General features: G+C 50.4%; 1 protein-coding gene across 4 annotated transcripts in view; it reads right to left on the bottom strand.

The window, feature by feature from the left end:
- Positions 1-15857, bottom strand: part of NACC2 (NACC family member 2) — a 61649-nt gene that overhangs the window by 12132 nt on the left and 33660 nt on the right. Inside the window, exons 1-2 of one of the 4 annotated variants that reach the window (XM_056351430.1) lie at positions 15549-15596; positions 7797-8723 (exon numbers count right to left, since the gene is read on the bottom strand). In XM_056351430.1, the coding sequence (XP_056207405.1) occupies positions 7797-8661 (865 nt within the window). In that variant the 5' untranslated portion in view covers positions 8662-8723; positions 15549-15596. Of the gene's footprint in view, positions 1-7796; positions 9024-9575; positions 9922-10136; positions 10333-15548; positions 15597-15857 lie in introns of those variants that run through there. The other 3 variants (XM_056351429.1, XM_056351428.1, XM_056351427.1) reach the window with 3 other exon arrangements.

Here is a 15857-nt window from a genome sequence, read left to right as displayed (position 1 = left end):
ACACATAAAATCAAAGCCAGCTCCGCGCTTCAATATCTGTGAATACGGAGAGAAGAAAAACCCCCAGCAATTAGCGTTTCTGAACTCAAAATGTCTCCTACTCAAGAGATGTCTTTTCCTGCAATTATTTCGGTGTTCTGGGGGGCACTTTTCCTCTCTCTAGATAAAATAACAAGTTTTGCAGACTTGTTGCTGCAGTAACCAAAGGGCGATGGCTCCCGTACAATGGGAGCAGTGTTCTAACTAGGACATGCCCCACGACGCCGTGCTGTGCCGTGGCATCCTATCGCAGGCACGGGGCTGGGAGCATCCCCACCCTCATTGCTCCCTCCTTCCCTAAAAAGTCGGCATGCCAGGAGGATGCCCCTTGCTCGTGGAGCCGCACCGCAGCAGAGGAGCCTTTCCTTCAGCGCTTAAGGACCAAACAGCAGCAGAACCGTTCACGCAATGGTTTTAAACCAACTTCTCTTGGCCGATTCTTCACGCAAAGTGGCAGGGCTCTGTAGGGCTGATGTGCAGTCCCCCTGACATACCAATTTTTCACCAGCTGCAGTATTTCCCTGTTGAATAGCGCTCCCAAGCATCCTGGCACCCTCTCCTTGGAGACAGGAGTAATCTTCTGCTCAGGCAGAGGAAGCATCTCGAAGACCTGCTGTATTTCTGATGCTTTCAAAGAGCAATAAACAGAGTATATCCAATTTAATACTAGTATTTTCCAGCTTACAGAAATCAAAAGCAGAGGGGCACCGGGTTTGGGGGCACCAAGACCCAGGGGGCCCCACTCTGCTGTCCTTCCCAGGATTTTCGGCTCTGGCAAGGCACGGTCACCAAGGCAGGCTGCAGCACGAGGGCCATGGCAAAATAAATGCAGATCTCAAGGGGAGAGGAAACAGGAGGTGGGACACCACAGCCGGCTCCCCCCCCAGAGTCCTCTGCAGGTTACACCCAAGCTGAACTAAAAGGTAAAATTATATATACACCACACACGAGCCTGGGGCATCCAAGGTCCTCAGTAGCAGCAACAGAAGGTAGGTGAATGATGCTATTAGGGGTAAAACAGAATTTGACAACAGTTTTTTGTGCTAAATGCACATCCCTGAGCCGTCAGACAACAGGGCAGGTGAGGATGAGGCCGTGCCCGTGCACGGGGCTCCTACTAATTGCAGGCAGCTCGTCAGGGTGAGCATTCAGCAGCACTGGGCTCTCCACGGAGTCACCGCTTCAGCTGCCCGGCGGGAGCAGGGAAACCATCCCAGCCCTTCCCGAGCACGACGCTCCACCCAGGCTGTGCAAAACTGCATTTTTAATATTTCATTTTTACCCTTAACTAATGACTCAGGTCAAAAGCGCCCACGATATTCATCACCACCTAAAAACCAGCAGATGTCAAGCTGCTGAAGGGAAGCTGGGCAGATTCTCAGTTTCTTATTTTTTAAGCGATATAAAGGCTGTGGGTCTCCAGTGAAAGCAGTTGCAATCAATACCCGAAATGAGACAGAGTTCAGAGCAGGAGAGGCAGGAGAAGGTCCTCACAGCTTGTGACCTGATATTGCTGTAAAGGGAACAGGAGAGAACTCAGACTTGAACGGCCATCAGCCGTGCCCTCCTGCCTGCTTCTCCATCAGGGCTGCTGTCACCGGAGAAATTAAACACCTCCAAGTAGCAAACAGCTACAGCGGACAAGGACAAACCTACCTGCTCCACCACTTTCCATAGGCAAACATTCAGTAAGGAACAATATTTGGGCAAAGAAACCCTAAGGTAGCAGTAATGAGGCAGGCAAGAGAAAGATCGGCACAAGCATCGTGTTCATGCTGCCCTCCTGGAAAAATTGTTGAAGGATTTGGTGTCAAACCTCTTCCCTGAAAGAAAAGCAGCTTTTCAGGAAGACAATGCTGCTGCGCTGGTTGGTGACAATCCTGCCTTGCAGAAACTCTTTGCTTTGGAAGACATTTCGCTTCCTACACACAGAGCCATCAAGAAGTTTACATTTCTTCCTGTGAAATCAAATACTTCATAAAACAAGCTAAAATTCAGGCTAAAAAGACCAAGGGTAACTCAATCCCACTATTCTATTTTGGTTACATCTGTCCCTCTGGCTCGCTGTCTGTAAAACTCTTATTAAACACAGGCATGAATCATTTTTTGGACTTTGTTGCTGTTAAAGCACTAGCACAAATTCAACGATACTAAACAAAAACGACCAAAGATTTCGGCCTTTCAGTGCCACCTCAATTCAACAGATAGCCATCGGTTATGTAAAGAAGCAGGATACAAGAGACACTTTGGTCCCATGTTTTCAAAGAAAGCCCGTCTGTTTGGCCTTTATGCTCTGAAGAACAGGATAGTATTCGCTTCTAATTAATTTGTATCTTCAGAGAGCAGCGGCTCCTTCCCTTTGAATGAAAGGGCAAACAATGTGAAGTATTGTTTAATACAGTTTTGTTCTCGACCAAGAAAGGAGCCTACCAGCTAGCGGAGAGGGGCAGGAAATCATTACAGAGGAAGCAACGGGAGCTGCCAGCCAAACACTGGTATGTTTTATTTATTCAGATATGTGTTTTCATCCCAAACTTACATGGATGCTGCAGCTGGCAACAAGTGGTCCATAACGGGAAATATCCCAGGTTTTCTGGCTGAAGCAGCAGCCTCAAACCAACTCACCGGTCCCCACTCTGAGGAAAACTGGAGTTGTGGGAATTAATCCATGGCTCCGGGTTTTGCGTGACACTAGGGGCACATGTCTTCGTTGTCCCTAAAACATACCATCCGGCTCAGAGGTACCATCCGGCCCAGGGGTCCGTTACATGTGCTGAGCCCACCATGGTTTTGGTGATGCCAAGACAGCTGCACATCTGCACATCCCACCCGAGGTGCCTGGGACCAGAGGTGCTGAGCCCTGCACAGCTCCCACTGACCCTCATCGGTGATGGGCAACAAGGTGCTCCGGCAGGTGCTGAGGGGCTGGCAGCGCTGGGATTTTCTGGCCGCACACCTGGCACCAGTCTTCACTTATTTCCTTAGTTCCCAACAATTCAAACACCAGGGCTTCAAAATTACTCGTGAACCCCCAGTTCTCACCAGTCTGGGTTCTCTGCTTCACCATTTACCACATATAAACTTCAACATACTCCCGTGGGTAAGAAACAACTTTTTTCCATTTTAGGAATGAGATACAGAAAGATCAGAGGGATGGTCCCTCACCCAAAAGTTAACATTTACAGAGCTCCAGCATGAAACTGCAAGTCACGAGCCCTGGTCCACCCTAAGGGTTGCAAAACCAGTTCCACCTGCTCCACCACCAGCCACCACGTATGCAAACGCATGGATAATTCTCCCCTTCGTTCTCTACATTGAAAAGAAGTCTCTTTTCAAACAGCAATATTTTACAAACATTTTTATCCCATTAGCCTATTTTCCACTGGCAGTGGGATTACCCCAAAAATAGCATCCCTGCCCCAGCCCTGGCATCACCAGCATCCGCCTGTGTGTGTAAACCTGTACCACAGGGGACACACACACACACCACGGGACAGATATATGACATAGTCCCAATCAGGATAGTTTATGTTTTACAAATAGTACATTTATAACAACGTACTGGGATGCAGAGATTTGATTTGTGACCTATTTATACAGGGAGGTAATCTGGAATTAGTATAGTAAAAATATTACTGGTTTATAAATACCCCTATCTTGCCTTTGCTTCAGATCTCAGCCAGGAGTGAAACATCTGCCAGCCTAAAATTAAACATCTGTGTTTTATGGTGAGAAAACCGGGACTGGAAATTTAATGCCAAAAAAGGCCAGAGGCTGAGCACCCCTGGCGTGGGTTCTGCCTTCCTCCCGCTGCTCAGCACCACTGGTCCCCACGCAGGATGGGTGATGCTGGCGCCGGCCGTCTCCCGTCGGCACACTGGTTCTTCCAGCAGTAGGGCTGTTTGAAACCCTCAGCAAAAAGCCCAAGGAAAAGTGCTCTGGGGAATAAACAGGGCATCCTTGCTCGACCATATTATTTCCTACAAAAACGCCAGCTCTTTGCTGGCCAGCATCCCTCCGTGTGCAGCACTGTCGGACTGGCACCGCACGGCACTCGTCCTCGCAGGATCACATCGCTATTCCCGCGGTTAGAACAGCTACTTTATTACAGCTGCAATTATCAGGTGTCGCAAGCTGTGATTTACATCGTTGCAGCGTGTCATTCCCAGGCTCAGTTCGGGATGCTGCACGGAGTTGCTCATTATGGATTCTGGGTTGTTTCTTGCCCTCTTTCCTTACTGTCAGGAATCAGAGGCCAGGAGAGAAAACTATTCTCTCAGCTAATTACCACAACTATTCTATAATGGCTATTTTAGATGAATTTTTAATGAAGTGTGCTCTTGTCAGTTCAGGATTTCGTAACTTTAAAGTCCAGCCTTTACATTCCAGCCATTTGCTGCATAAAGATTTTTCCTCTCCCCTGCAAACTAGTGCAGCAGGAGCAGGGGAGGAGGACGGACCCTCGTGCAACTTCGCTTGCGCCTGTCAAAATTAAATTAACTGCATCTGCTAAGCAGCAAGCTGACTGACAAGAACGCGGTTCAGTGCAGAAAAACGCCGAGCATCTGCAAGTCCTGCTGAAACCCACTTCAGATCAGGCCCACGACGCTGTAATTAACAAGGATAAAAATACTTTGCTTTTGTTTAATATTTTCTGGAGTTGTGCGTTCTTCAGATCAGATGCTAGAAACCTCATTAAGTCTCACTCATGTCCTCAAGGCCCACATGTTCTCCACAACCAGACCCAGTTATAAAATAAGGAGCCATTTTCCATGCTCGCAGCCTGCCGCAGCAGCAGGCGGAGACAGGGATGGCGGCGGTGACACCGCAGCCACCAAGCATGGCCAGCGGCTGGTGGGAGCTGAGGCACCTTTTCCTACATCCCTCTGCAAGCCGGTGCCCTGTCTACCGACACCTAAACCTCACCCTCCCATCAGCCCACATTTGAGACTGGGTTTATAATTTCATTTATCTGCTGCTCCTTTTGCAGGTCTGACATTTGTGGTGGTCCATCACCCCAGTGCCACCACTGCAGGAGGCACATCGTGCAACCAGACCCCCTCTGCACCCCTCTTCCACCAGCAAACCCTTGGCCAAGGTGGTGATGTGCTCCTTGCCTCTCTGATCCCGGCTTTGCAGATGCATCCCTGATCCCGACTTTGGAGATTCACCACAGTACTGACTATTAAAAAGGGGTGAACAAAAATAAATTTTAAAAAGTCTTGGGGCAAGAAGAGGCTTTGTGACCCCCACCCCCAGGCCTGGCAGGGTCCTGCTGAGCACCTTTCCCCTGCCCCGGCCTTGGGAGTGGTGGGTGATGCTCAAGGGAAGCAAAGAGCATCAGCCACCAGTGCCCTACCACATGCTCGCCAGCATTAGCTCAGTCAACACTTCATCTGGGAAATGAAAGAACAGAGAAAAAAGGAAGGAGGAAGGAAAAAAAAAACCAACCCTCTGAAATTCAGGGCTTCACTGCTGCGCTCTTCTTTGGCTTTGTTTTTGTTTTTATAAACGGGGCTCTTGGAAACGTTGGCAATCACTATTTTAAAGGGCTCCCCCCTCCCCCAGGCCTTTGTAAGGCTGTCGGGATCTACATGCCAGGAGCAGGATTAGCTGGCTTCTCTCTTCCATCTTATGGTTTTATTATTCTGCACCTTTTGAGGGTACAGTTTATCCCGAGTAATTAAAACACAGTTAGCTGTACAAGTCCAAACCATAATGGAATAGCTTAGGTTTTATTTTTTTTAATCTCTTTTTTGTGTGCCTTCTTTTGCAGGAAGCCTGATACTATAGCTGGCTTATTTAAAACAGGAAACTCCCTTGAAATGTGCTGGTGCGGACAAGGTATTTTAGCAGAAATGTGGTATATTACAGCCTTACAGCGGGGCTGGTGCTCCTGACCTGCCTCCTCCCTGCCTGGCCCCTGCCTCAGCATCACGACGCGGTTCAAGTCTTCCCCCTACAGAAACCAAGCAGGAAAACTTCACTGTGGGATGCCCGGCTCCGGTGCGAGGGCTGGACGGCTGCAGCATCTCCAGTGACATCCCAGAAAGCTGCTTGTATTTTCACTTTTCCCACCGGGATGACTCCTGCACCACAAGAATTAGGTACAGCCTAATAGCTGCTGCCTGCACCGTCCCGGGGCTGGCCCTGCCCTTGCCTCTTGAATTAATTTTGTTTTGTTACTGCCTGAACTGGTCCCGTGGCAGGGAAGGAAAACACCATGTCCAAGGGTATAATCCCACTGCTCTGAGGAATAACGCCGCGAGCCCTGGCGCCGACGGCAAACCCACATTACTCACAGCATGCTCTACAGCGGGGAAGCGCAAAGCAATATAAACCCAAAAGCGGTGTGCGGGAAAGCAGCCTGATTTCTGATCCGTCCAACCCCTCCCAGCTCCTGCTGGGTGGGCAGCCGTGGAGCACACCCTGACCTTGTCCCCATCCCCTGATCCCACTCCTCCTTGCCCACCCAGTATGGACCACTGGGACCTGAAGCGCGGCAGACAGAGGAGAGAGGCTCTTCAGGCTCATTTTCAACAACTGGCTCATGCGCTTTTCTCAGCAAATATTTCTAATATTAAAATAGTAACACTGGTTAGTATGCTTTCCCCCTTTTGCAAACAGCTTGGTAAAAACGCTTGGAAAATATTGCTTGTCTGCTTTTGACCTGGCAGAGGGACACACCAAGGGGACACCAGGCTCAATGGGATGGGATGGGATGGGATGGGATGGGATGGGATGGTGTGTGGGGATGAGCTCGTTCTCAGTATTAGGGAAAGCCTGGCTTTAAGTAACAGAAATGGTTGTATTTGTCAAATCGTCTCCCTCATTTAAGAATAAAATCAAACGGCTTTGAGGAAAGCATGCCAGCTCTTCAACAATTGAGAGTTAAATATTTGCAAAATTAGTCCAGCAATTTCAGCGCGGAACCATAGCAGGGAAAGTGGCTCCAGGCAGGAGGATGCTCCGTGCAGCCAGAGCAGGCGGGAAGATGTCCCTCCCTGGGGAGCGCCCGTGGATCAAAGCTGCCACCACAGACACCTGCAGCTCTGACGGGGCAGCCGCTGTGCCAAAGCCGAGCCTCTGCACGCGATGCTGCGAGCTTCATCTGCGCGGGATGCAGGCACACCCGCAACCCAGCCGGGCACCTCCCCCTAGGGGGACCATATTTGTGATTTACATCATAAATAATGATTTATGTGATGTCTTTCTCCCTTCCTCCAAATGTCAGATGTTCATGACACTTACAAAATTTTTATTCTAAAAAGCCAGGACAGAAGGAATGTGCCTTGCACCTCGCTGAAGACTAACTCACAGACCGACCACCTAAGCGCCGCTGGGCCGGCAAGGGCTGACGCTTCCCTCCCCACAGGGGACTGTCCCTCCTGGACAACCCATGGCAGGGGAGCTCAGCCACCACCACGGGATGGGTGTCACCACCCCACGGCTCCCATAACCACCAGGCTCCTCACGGCAGCCTCAGCCAAAAAGCGAAGGGCTAAGCCAGCCCTGGCGGCTGACACAGCCTCTCGCCTGAAGACTGGGGACACAGCCCAACACGGAGGACCTGCCCCTGCCACACCTGGACACCAGCACAAGCTCACCACGTGCATCACTTTCCGCACCATGCTACATAAATAAACTAAACGAAGCCCCCGAAGACAAAAACTAGACGCACAAGCCCCAAACTACCCGTGTCGGCTGGAGAAGGACCAAGGAGAGCAGAAAACCCAAGATGAGAGACCATCCATTACCAGAGTAGCCTCCGGAGGATTTGATGTACATCTGCCCATACTGCTCCTCCACCATGGTGTCATATGCCTCGTCGTCCTCCTCGTCCTCCTCATTGTGGTAGGAGGTGGGGCTGTCAGTGGTGGGAATGCTGCTGGCGCTGGGGCTCGTCCGCTCCCCCTGTGAGTACTGGACCTGCTGGACGTTGGGGATGAGAGTGGCCAGGTTGGGCATCCCATAGTAGGAGACGCGGGAGAGCTTCAGGGGTCCCGTGTTGGGGCCGCCGCCGCCAGCCCCCTCGCGGGTGCCGGGCTCAAGGGGCCGCTTGCCGGGCAGGCCGGAGAGGGCAGCCGCCTGCAGCTCCAGGTTCTCGTGTTTGACACGCGTGAGGAGCGGGATGGGCATGGAGGGGGACATGACATAGGGCGCCGAGGCCGACTGCAGCTGGTTGCAGGGGCTCTGCGGCTCCGAGCTGGGGTCTTCGATCATGGTGGTCTGAGAGTCACAGTGGGGAGAGCTGACCTTGAACATCAAGTCCGTCCCTTTCTCCACGATGTGCTGGATCTGCAGGAAGCCCGCCGTGTACATCACCACCAGCTGCTCGCTCGCCGCCATGGTCAGCTTCCCGGTGTAGCAGAAGGAGAGGATCTGCTGGAAGCAAGCGGGGGGGACGGTACCCGGCAGCTCAAAGGCGTTTTTGCTGTTCCCACTGAACAAGTCTCGGAAGTAGAGGCTGCTGGCGGCCAGGACCGCCCGGTGTGCCTTGAAGGCTTGGCCCTTCACCACGATGGAGACATCGCAGTACAGCCCCAGCAGCCGCTGCTCGTTCAGGCAGCCCAGAACGGTGTTCCCGAAGTTGGGAATCTCTATGTGCAACATCTGCGACATGGCTCAGGATCGGCTGGAGCTCCTCAGACATTCAATGCAGGAATATCCAAAGTAGGGCACATCTGAAAAACGGAGAAGGCAGGGAGAAAGGCACAGCGTTTTTAGACAGTTCACCAAAGCAGGCAGAAGCAGAGGAACCCACCTCACCCGACATCAAAGGCTCAACGCTAAGCTCGCAGAGCCGTGCGGAAAAGCGATCACTTATAAAAATTACTTATCGATGTTTTCAAACGACGTAGGAAACGCGACTGGCGGATGGCAAAGGATATTCCAAAAACGCGAGTATTTTCTTCAAGTTGCGGTCTGTTTAAATAAGCACCGCTGATTTATTCCCCCGAGGGTTTTACTTTATGCAGGAAAACCTGAACGGTAATGGGAGAGGAGTGAACAGTAAAGCAAACGTAAGATAGTCAGACAGATCTCGGGTGGCATTATATAAGAAACACAACAACCAGCAGCTATGTTGAAACTACAGAAAAGATATTTATAAAACAATGTGCCGTTCTGCCTGAAATAAATACAGGATTCTGCTCAAGTGACAGCTCCCAGGAAAAAAGCACTTTGAAAAGCAATCTTCCCATTTGCACCAGAAAGAGGGAGCATTTCAACAGTTAAACCCCTTCTCAACAGATTTATCCTCCAACAAAACGAGGCTTATCTCCAAATTAAGCCAGATATTTGAGCCCCAATAAAACAAACCAACGTGCCGCAGCAGCCGCCTACCAAGTTGGCTTCTTCATTTCTCCCCTAGACCCAAAGCGGGGCAGGGGGAGCCTCAGCCCAGCCCACTGCCCCCCCCCCAGCCCACCACCCCCGGTTGGGGGGTACCATCCCAGCGGTACCCAGGACCCTCCGGGCAACCTCCCAGGGAAAGGGCTCAAGGCGACGGCTCCAGCTGCGCATCCCCGCGGTACCTTTGGGCCATGGGGATAATTCTGCCCTTCACCCAGCCGGTGATGCCTTGTGTTCAGAGGGACCTGGCGTGCAGACCCCCTGTGCCGGCGGAGCAGGGAGCGTCAGTGCAGCCCGTGCACCGAAACTCCAGCGAAGCAAATCACTGCGGATTCACCGGGAGCCCAAACCCCCCCGGCCCCCCTCCCCAAGCTCCACGCAAGACTCCAGGAGATTTCCAAATCCCGTTTGCCTTCAATACCACTGAAGAAAAACTATGGTTAACTAGTCGTGAAAGCTGGTAAGAACAATATTAAATAAATTAAAAAAAAAGTTTATCTGCGAAAGATTTAAAAAAAAAAATCACTGAAAAGAAAATAATAACCCACAAAGAGCGGCTCTGTTCCCATTGCTGGGGAAAAAAAAAAAAAAAAAAAAAAAAAAGTCCTATCTGCAAGGCCACGGGGTAACAGGAAGAAAAGGGAACACACTCGGAGCCAATTTAATTGTATCTGCATGGTCAAAAAAAATTCTTCCGAGCAAGGAAGTTCCCGGTCCCCTCGCTTGGCAGGGAGCGAACGTACCTTCAGCAGCCCCTGTCCCCAGCCGCTCGCCGGAGGGGCTCTGCGTCCCCCGTAGCGCCCCGCTATACGCAGCGAGGAGGGAAAAAAAAAAAATATAGTATCAAACCCTGGGTTTGTATCTGCTGTAGCTCAAGCTTTTACCAAGTCAAATCTCCCCGGCAGCGCACAGCATCTAAATGAATAGGCCGGATGCAGATTAACATTCAGGCTGCTCTCTGCAATGAATAGAGCCCTTTGATTAGGGACCTGAAGTAAATGCCAGTTTCAAACCGAAGCTTTAAAAACAGAGAAATATCAGTGCCAGAGGAATGCTCTCAGTGTTGGTACAAGACAGACTTTTGATGAGTCACTGCAATGCAAACAAAGATGGCAGAAATACTGTACTGTATGCTGATGAAATGCTTAGTGGTGCCACGGCAACTGAGACAGGTTTTAAATTTATAGTGCAGTTTTGCATATGAATTACGCTGTAAACTGCCTCCCCTGCCATCTAGTACATCCAGAGTGTCAAAGCATTTAAACTATTCCAAACAGTCTGCAGAGCTGGCACTGCTGCTGGTTAACTCCTGCGGCCGGGAGGAAGGCGCAGGGCGGGGGCGGCCAGCATACCCCAGCATCCTCCAGTAGCCCCCCAGCATCCCCCCAGAATCCGCATCACCCCGCATCCCACCCCAGGGGCTCCCCAAAAACCACCCGCCCAAAAGGACAGCTTCGGGAATGCCCAAATCTGCCCCAAATAAAGGTGCTCCTTGGGCAGCCACAGTCCTGACTGCTGCCCCCCCCCAGCCCCCTCACCCCACCCCTACAAGAAAGCCTTTCAAAAGCAGGAAAAATGTTTACCCCTTGGGGAAAGCTTCTTTCAGTCTGTGGCTGAATCCACTAAAAGCAAATCCATTTGCTTAAGTAATGAAATCCTAGTCACATTGTCTCCTGGATTCAGATTTTAAATTACCTTCGCATTTATTGAGCATGTTTGGTGCTTTTTTCTGGGAAAGAGGGTGGGGCCTCACTTTGCTTACTTCTCTCTTGCCCAGAGCATTTTTTATTTCTCCTCTTGGTCTCGGATTTGTTTCAATAGCTCTGCTTGGATGGTCACACACAGTTAAAATTTAGGAGATTAGAGGTGAAGCCATCCTTAGAGGAGGATAACAGTAGGGAGTGCAGACAGATGGGGCTGGTGATGCTCCATCATGCTCCTCCGCTTCCACCGCCCAAAGAGATGTTTGGTGCAGTAAGTTCAACTCCACAGCAGCAAACTGCTGTCACCCCGAGCGCCCGGAGCTGGCTGTCTTCCCCTGCTTGTCCAGCACCCAGCACTAACACCTCTGCTCTGCACCCCACAGGACCCGCAGCACCCTGGTGCCTGGATGCTCCCAGCCAAGGACCGCTGGGAGCTCCACGCGTTGGAAGCGCTCAACGGGTTCATCCAAACCCCGCGTCAGGTCAATGGGATCTCTGCCTGGTGTCGAGGAGGAGGTTAAGGCACCGAGAGGAGACCAAGGTGACATCCTGCGAGGAGGTCAGCGGTGACACCAAGACAGCCAAGCCCAAGAACTCTTCCACCCATGACACCGCTAATCTCTGCTGGGGAAGGAAAGGAGTCAGCCCTGGCAAATGCAGATCCACTCTGGGTCTGTGAAAATTACTGAAAAAAATCTTATTTTACAGAAATAAAACTTCACCGCTCAGGCACCTGAAGGAAGCCTCATCCACGGTGATGGCAGACCATGGGTGGAGGGGGATCTCCTCCTCTTTTCTTCCAGCTCTCTTAGACCTAGAGGAGAGACCAGGGGGGCACTGGAGGGGGTCTCCTTGGACCCGCTCCCAACGCTCTGCCTTGGAGAAAGCCGGCAGGGCAGGATGCGTGGGACCAGCCAAGGACAGCTTGGGAGTGCAGAACAAACCAACTTAAAACAGATATCAATTATTAATGTTGCTTAGAATTTGCTCTATAAACAAGCCAGGCGTGCCAGGAGGAACCCATGTCTCTCTCTAAAACCACCAAAATTGTGCCGGTTCAGGGTATGCTTAAGCCAGAGAGAAGCAGCAGAGTGCCCCAGCCTAGCAAATTATCCGCAGATTTCATGTAAAACCTCCATGAGACACCAGAAATGCTCCCCACAACTCATCCTGCCCGAGGTACGCCTGCCACGGGACTGCAGCCTGGCCTGACCGCCCCAAAGGGACCCCACCCCCAACATCACATCACCCCAGCTCCTGTGGCCTCTCCGCCAATTCCAGCAGATTTTGTAGCTGCTGGTCACAACATGGCCGAGCTTGCCGGTGGCACTTGCTGATGGTCTAAACCTCCAGTTCTCCTGGAGAAAAAAGGTCCTGAAATGTGCTCACAGGGAAATGGTGGGGGAAAAAAAAACCCCAAACCCAAACCCAAACCACGTTTGGTCTAGAAAGAGCATCAAGGAACAGGAACAGAGCTGTACCACCAAGCGGCAAAGTCCAAAGCACTTCAGTAAACCATAGCCCAGGACTGCTGGATTTTTGCTACTTCCTCCTGCCTCTGCCTTTTTATGACCAGAATATAGGTCATAACCCGAACTCATCAACAAGCCAAATCCCCTCAAAAATCCCAGAAATAAAAGCAGGCAGTCTTGATAGCAAGGAGAACCCACTCACCATCAGACCCGCACAGCCCCTAAAAACAACAGCACCAAAACATTACCGTGACTAAACAGCAAATGCAACAACACTTGATAATGTCTAACTTAAAAATCTCCTCTATGAAATACGATTTTATTATTTTTTTAAAAAAATACAACACCAAGCGACTTTTGAATGGTTTAGAATGGCTTCAGCGCATCTGACGCGGGAAGAGCCTCGCTGCACGAAAAATGACCTTAGCAATTACAGATGTAAACTGTATTTTGCAATCTCGTCCCCCAAGCTGAGCTGCATCCCAGGGTGCAGGAGGAGCCCTCAGCACCATTGCCACCCAAAAAAACCCCAGTCCCCTTCGGGCTGCCATGTCCTACAGGTGACAGATCATCAGATGGACACCTCCTGCCAAAGGAGAAAACTTGAACAAGACCAGATTAATACCAGCCACCACCCCCACCCTGATTATTTAAGATACGTGACCATTCCAGCAAAACATCATTTTCTTTTCTAATGGCATCCTCTTTCCCCAGCTCCTGGATGTAGCAGGACCATTTGTACATGCCTACGTGATTTTTGTAAAGTCATAGCCTTTGTCCCAAGATGTTCACAAAAAAAGCAGCTGTTATTTGACACGACTTCCACGGGAGTTTGAGAATTCTCAGTTTCTGCCTTCACGTGCTTTGGGGAAGAAAAAGCAGGTTTGCTCTTTCCCAAACTATTTTCCTGCTCTGAGGCCTCAAAGGTCGGGGCGAGGCAACAACAACAAAGGGAAAAAGCATCGACCTCGAAAAAGATGCTGGCATCAGAGCTCCCCTGGGAGTAATCAAAAATAATTAGATAATGTATTTAAACTGTTGGGTTTTTTTCTTAGCCAACGTATAATGAGACTTGGAGGCTTCACCCCCTCACTCCCCCCAAAAATAACACACAAAGCCAAGCCCCCAAAGCCGCAGGTTTCCGGCTGGAAGGTGCGCGGGGCAGCAGCTGGGGCTGGGACAAAGGCTGCAGGACCCTCCGGGGGTGGGAGACAAAAGTAGCCGAGGGCTGTCACCCCCACCCAGCCAAAGCCCCTCAAAAGAAAAGAGCTGAAAAGTCCTGCCCTTGAAGGCCCCAAAGGGTCAAAGGAAACTTCCCTTTCTTCTGTAAATGAGGAGAGAGGGGGAAAATCCCACCCCTGGATTTGAGGCTGGCAGGGGGGTGTCACCTAGCCGGCTAGGGGCTCCCCAAAACCCCCTGGCCACCCCGGGGAACAGGGCTGCCACCCGCCTAGCTCTTGCTACAGCTTTTTGTCAGGGTGCCCCCACCTTTGAATGACAAGCAAATGCAATTTTTACATAAGCCCAAAGGAAAAAAAGCAACAGCTAACTGCAAAACTCGCCGGCAAAGTACCATTCCCCGAGCACAGAGCTGCTGTGACGCCTTAAATAAAATAAAAGAGTAAAATAAAGTCAAAATAAAGTCAAATAAAAGGCGCTTCAGGTCTAGGCTGTGCATACCCCCTCCATGCACCACAGGTCAAGGTGTTCAGGGAACCGAGGAGCAAAACCAGACAAGTCTTTGCACCCCCCCCCACCCCAAAAAGGAGCATCCCCTCGCCCGTGCCGGGGAAGGGAGAGGGGCTGGGGCAGTGTGTGGAATGCTGCGATCGCCCCACGGTTTAATGCCGGTCTTCGGCAGGGCAAAGAAAACAAGGTTAAGTTCGGTAATCAAATGACAAGTCACAGCGAGACTCCTCTTCTCTCCTGCAGCATTTATTTCTGCGGCTCCGAAGTATTTATTTTTGAAATGCTGCAAGTGGCAAGCAGCGAGCGGTGCTAGCGTACCCTATTTTTAGCGTGGCAGTCAGTGGCAATGGGTGAAAGAAGATTATTTCTGCCTTATTAAGACAGCAGAAACTGAATTTGCAAATATTACTAAGTAACACAAGCAAGGCACACGCAGCAGACATGCAGCACGCAGCTCCGTTTGCTTTATAATCCAAAAAATTTGCACGGAAAGTAAAGACCTGGAGGCTCGTGCAGGGAGCGGGGTTGGAGGGGAAAGATGGAAAAGTGAATTAAATTAATGCTGATGATGCAGCCCAGCCGGCACGTGCAGGCAGGGGAGCCCGGGGATGGGGTGCCGGCAGCAATGCTGGGGGGGACCCCGGCACTGGTGGCAGCTCTGTCCTGCTGCAAGGTGAGTCACCAGCAGACTGGGCGCACCACCGCCGCTCGAGGTCACCCACCCGGCAGGCTGCTGCCTCCAAAAAGTGCCGTCATTCAGCCAAGGCGAAGTGTGTTATTGCCATTATTATTTAATTAGGTCCGTGTCGTCCCCCCCCCCCCGCCTTATCTATCACTGATTTTAAGAGCTCTCAAAGCAAAGAGAAGCAAAAATAGAAATTGCAACATTTTAGATTCTTTTTTTTTTTTCAGCTTGCTGCAAGGAAAAGGGGAAGGGAGAGACATGGATAAAAAAAATTACAATTATTCTGCAGAATTTCATTTTTTGCAACCTACTAAAAAAACTCCAGACCCCAACTTAAGTTACATCCATCAGAAAGCACACAGCACCCCATCACCATGCCTTCTGCAATGCATGCATTGCCTGCATCCCATCGCAAATGTTAATTCACATCCGTAACACATCAAAAAGACAAGTGCCATGCTGAATTGTATTCTCCTCGCTCCTAGTACACAACAGCAGAGCTAGCAATATATAACATGCATGACTCAGTTCTACCAGCGTGCCACTACGGAACAGAAAGCCTTAAAATAAAGTAAATATCTTAAAAGGTCAATTAAAAAAGCTTACAAAACATCAGACGCTGCTTCTTGCTAGAGCTCATTACCTAGTATGGTGGAGCTGCCTGTGTGTTTTTTTTCTTGTTGAAGTTAGTCTGTGAGTCAGCATTAACACACATGAGAACATCAGGAATACTGCCTAGTTCTGATGCAATGGAGGTTGTTAAAAAAAAAAAAAAAAAAAAAAAAAGAAGAAATCACGCTCCGTTTGGACAGGAGCCTGTAATTCAATTGCCTTTACTTTTCAATTACTGCATAGCCTACCCTGACCAACCTGCAGAGGGGAAGGAAACTTTGCTTACATCTCTGTCTTAAAATT

The sequence above is a fragment of the Falco biarmicus genome, chromosome 9 (genome assembly GCF_023638135.1).
Source record: "Falco biarmicus isolate bFalBia1 chromosome 9, bFalBia1.pri, whole genome shotgun sequence".
Taxonomy (NCBI): Eukaryota; Metazoa; Chordata; class Aves; order Falconiformes; family Falconidae; genus Falco; species Falco biarmicus.
Note: the sequence above shows the minus strand (reverse complement) of the source record. Positions and strands in the feature narration are given on the sequence as shown.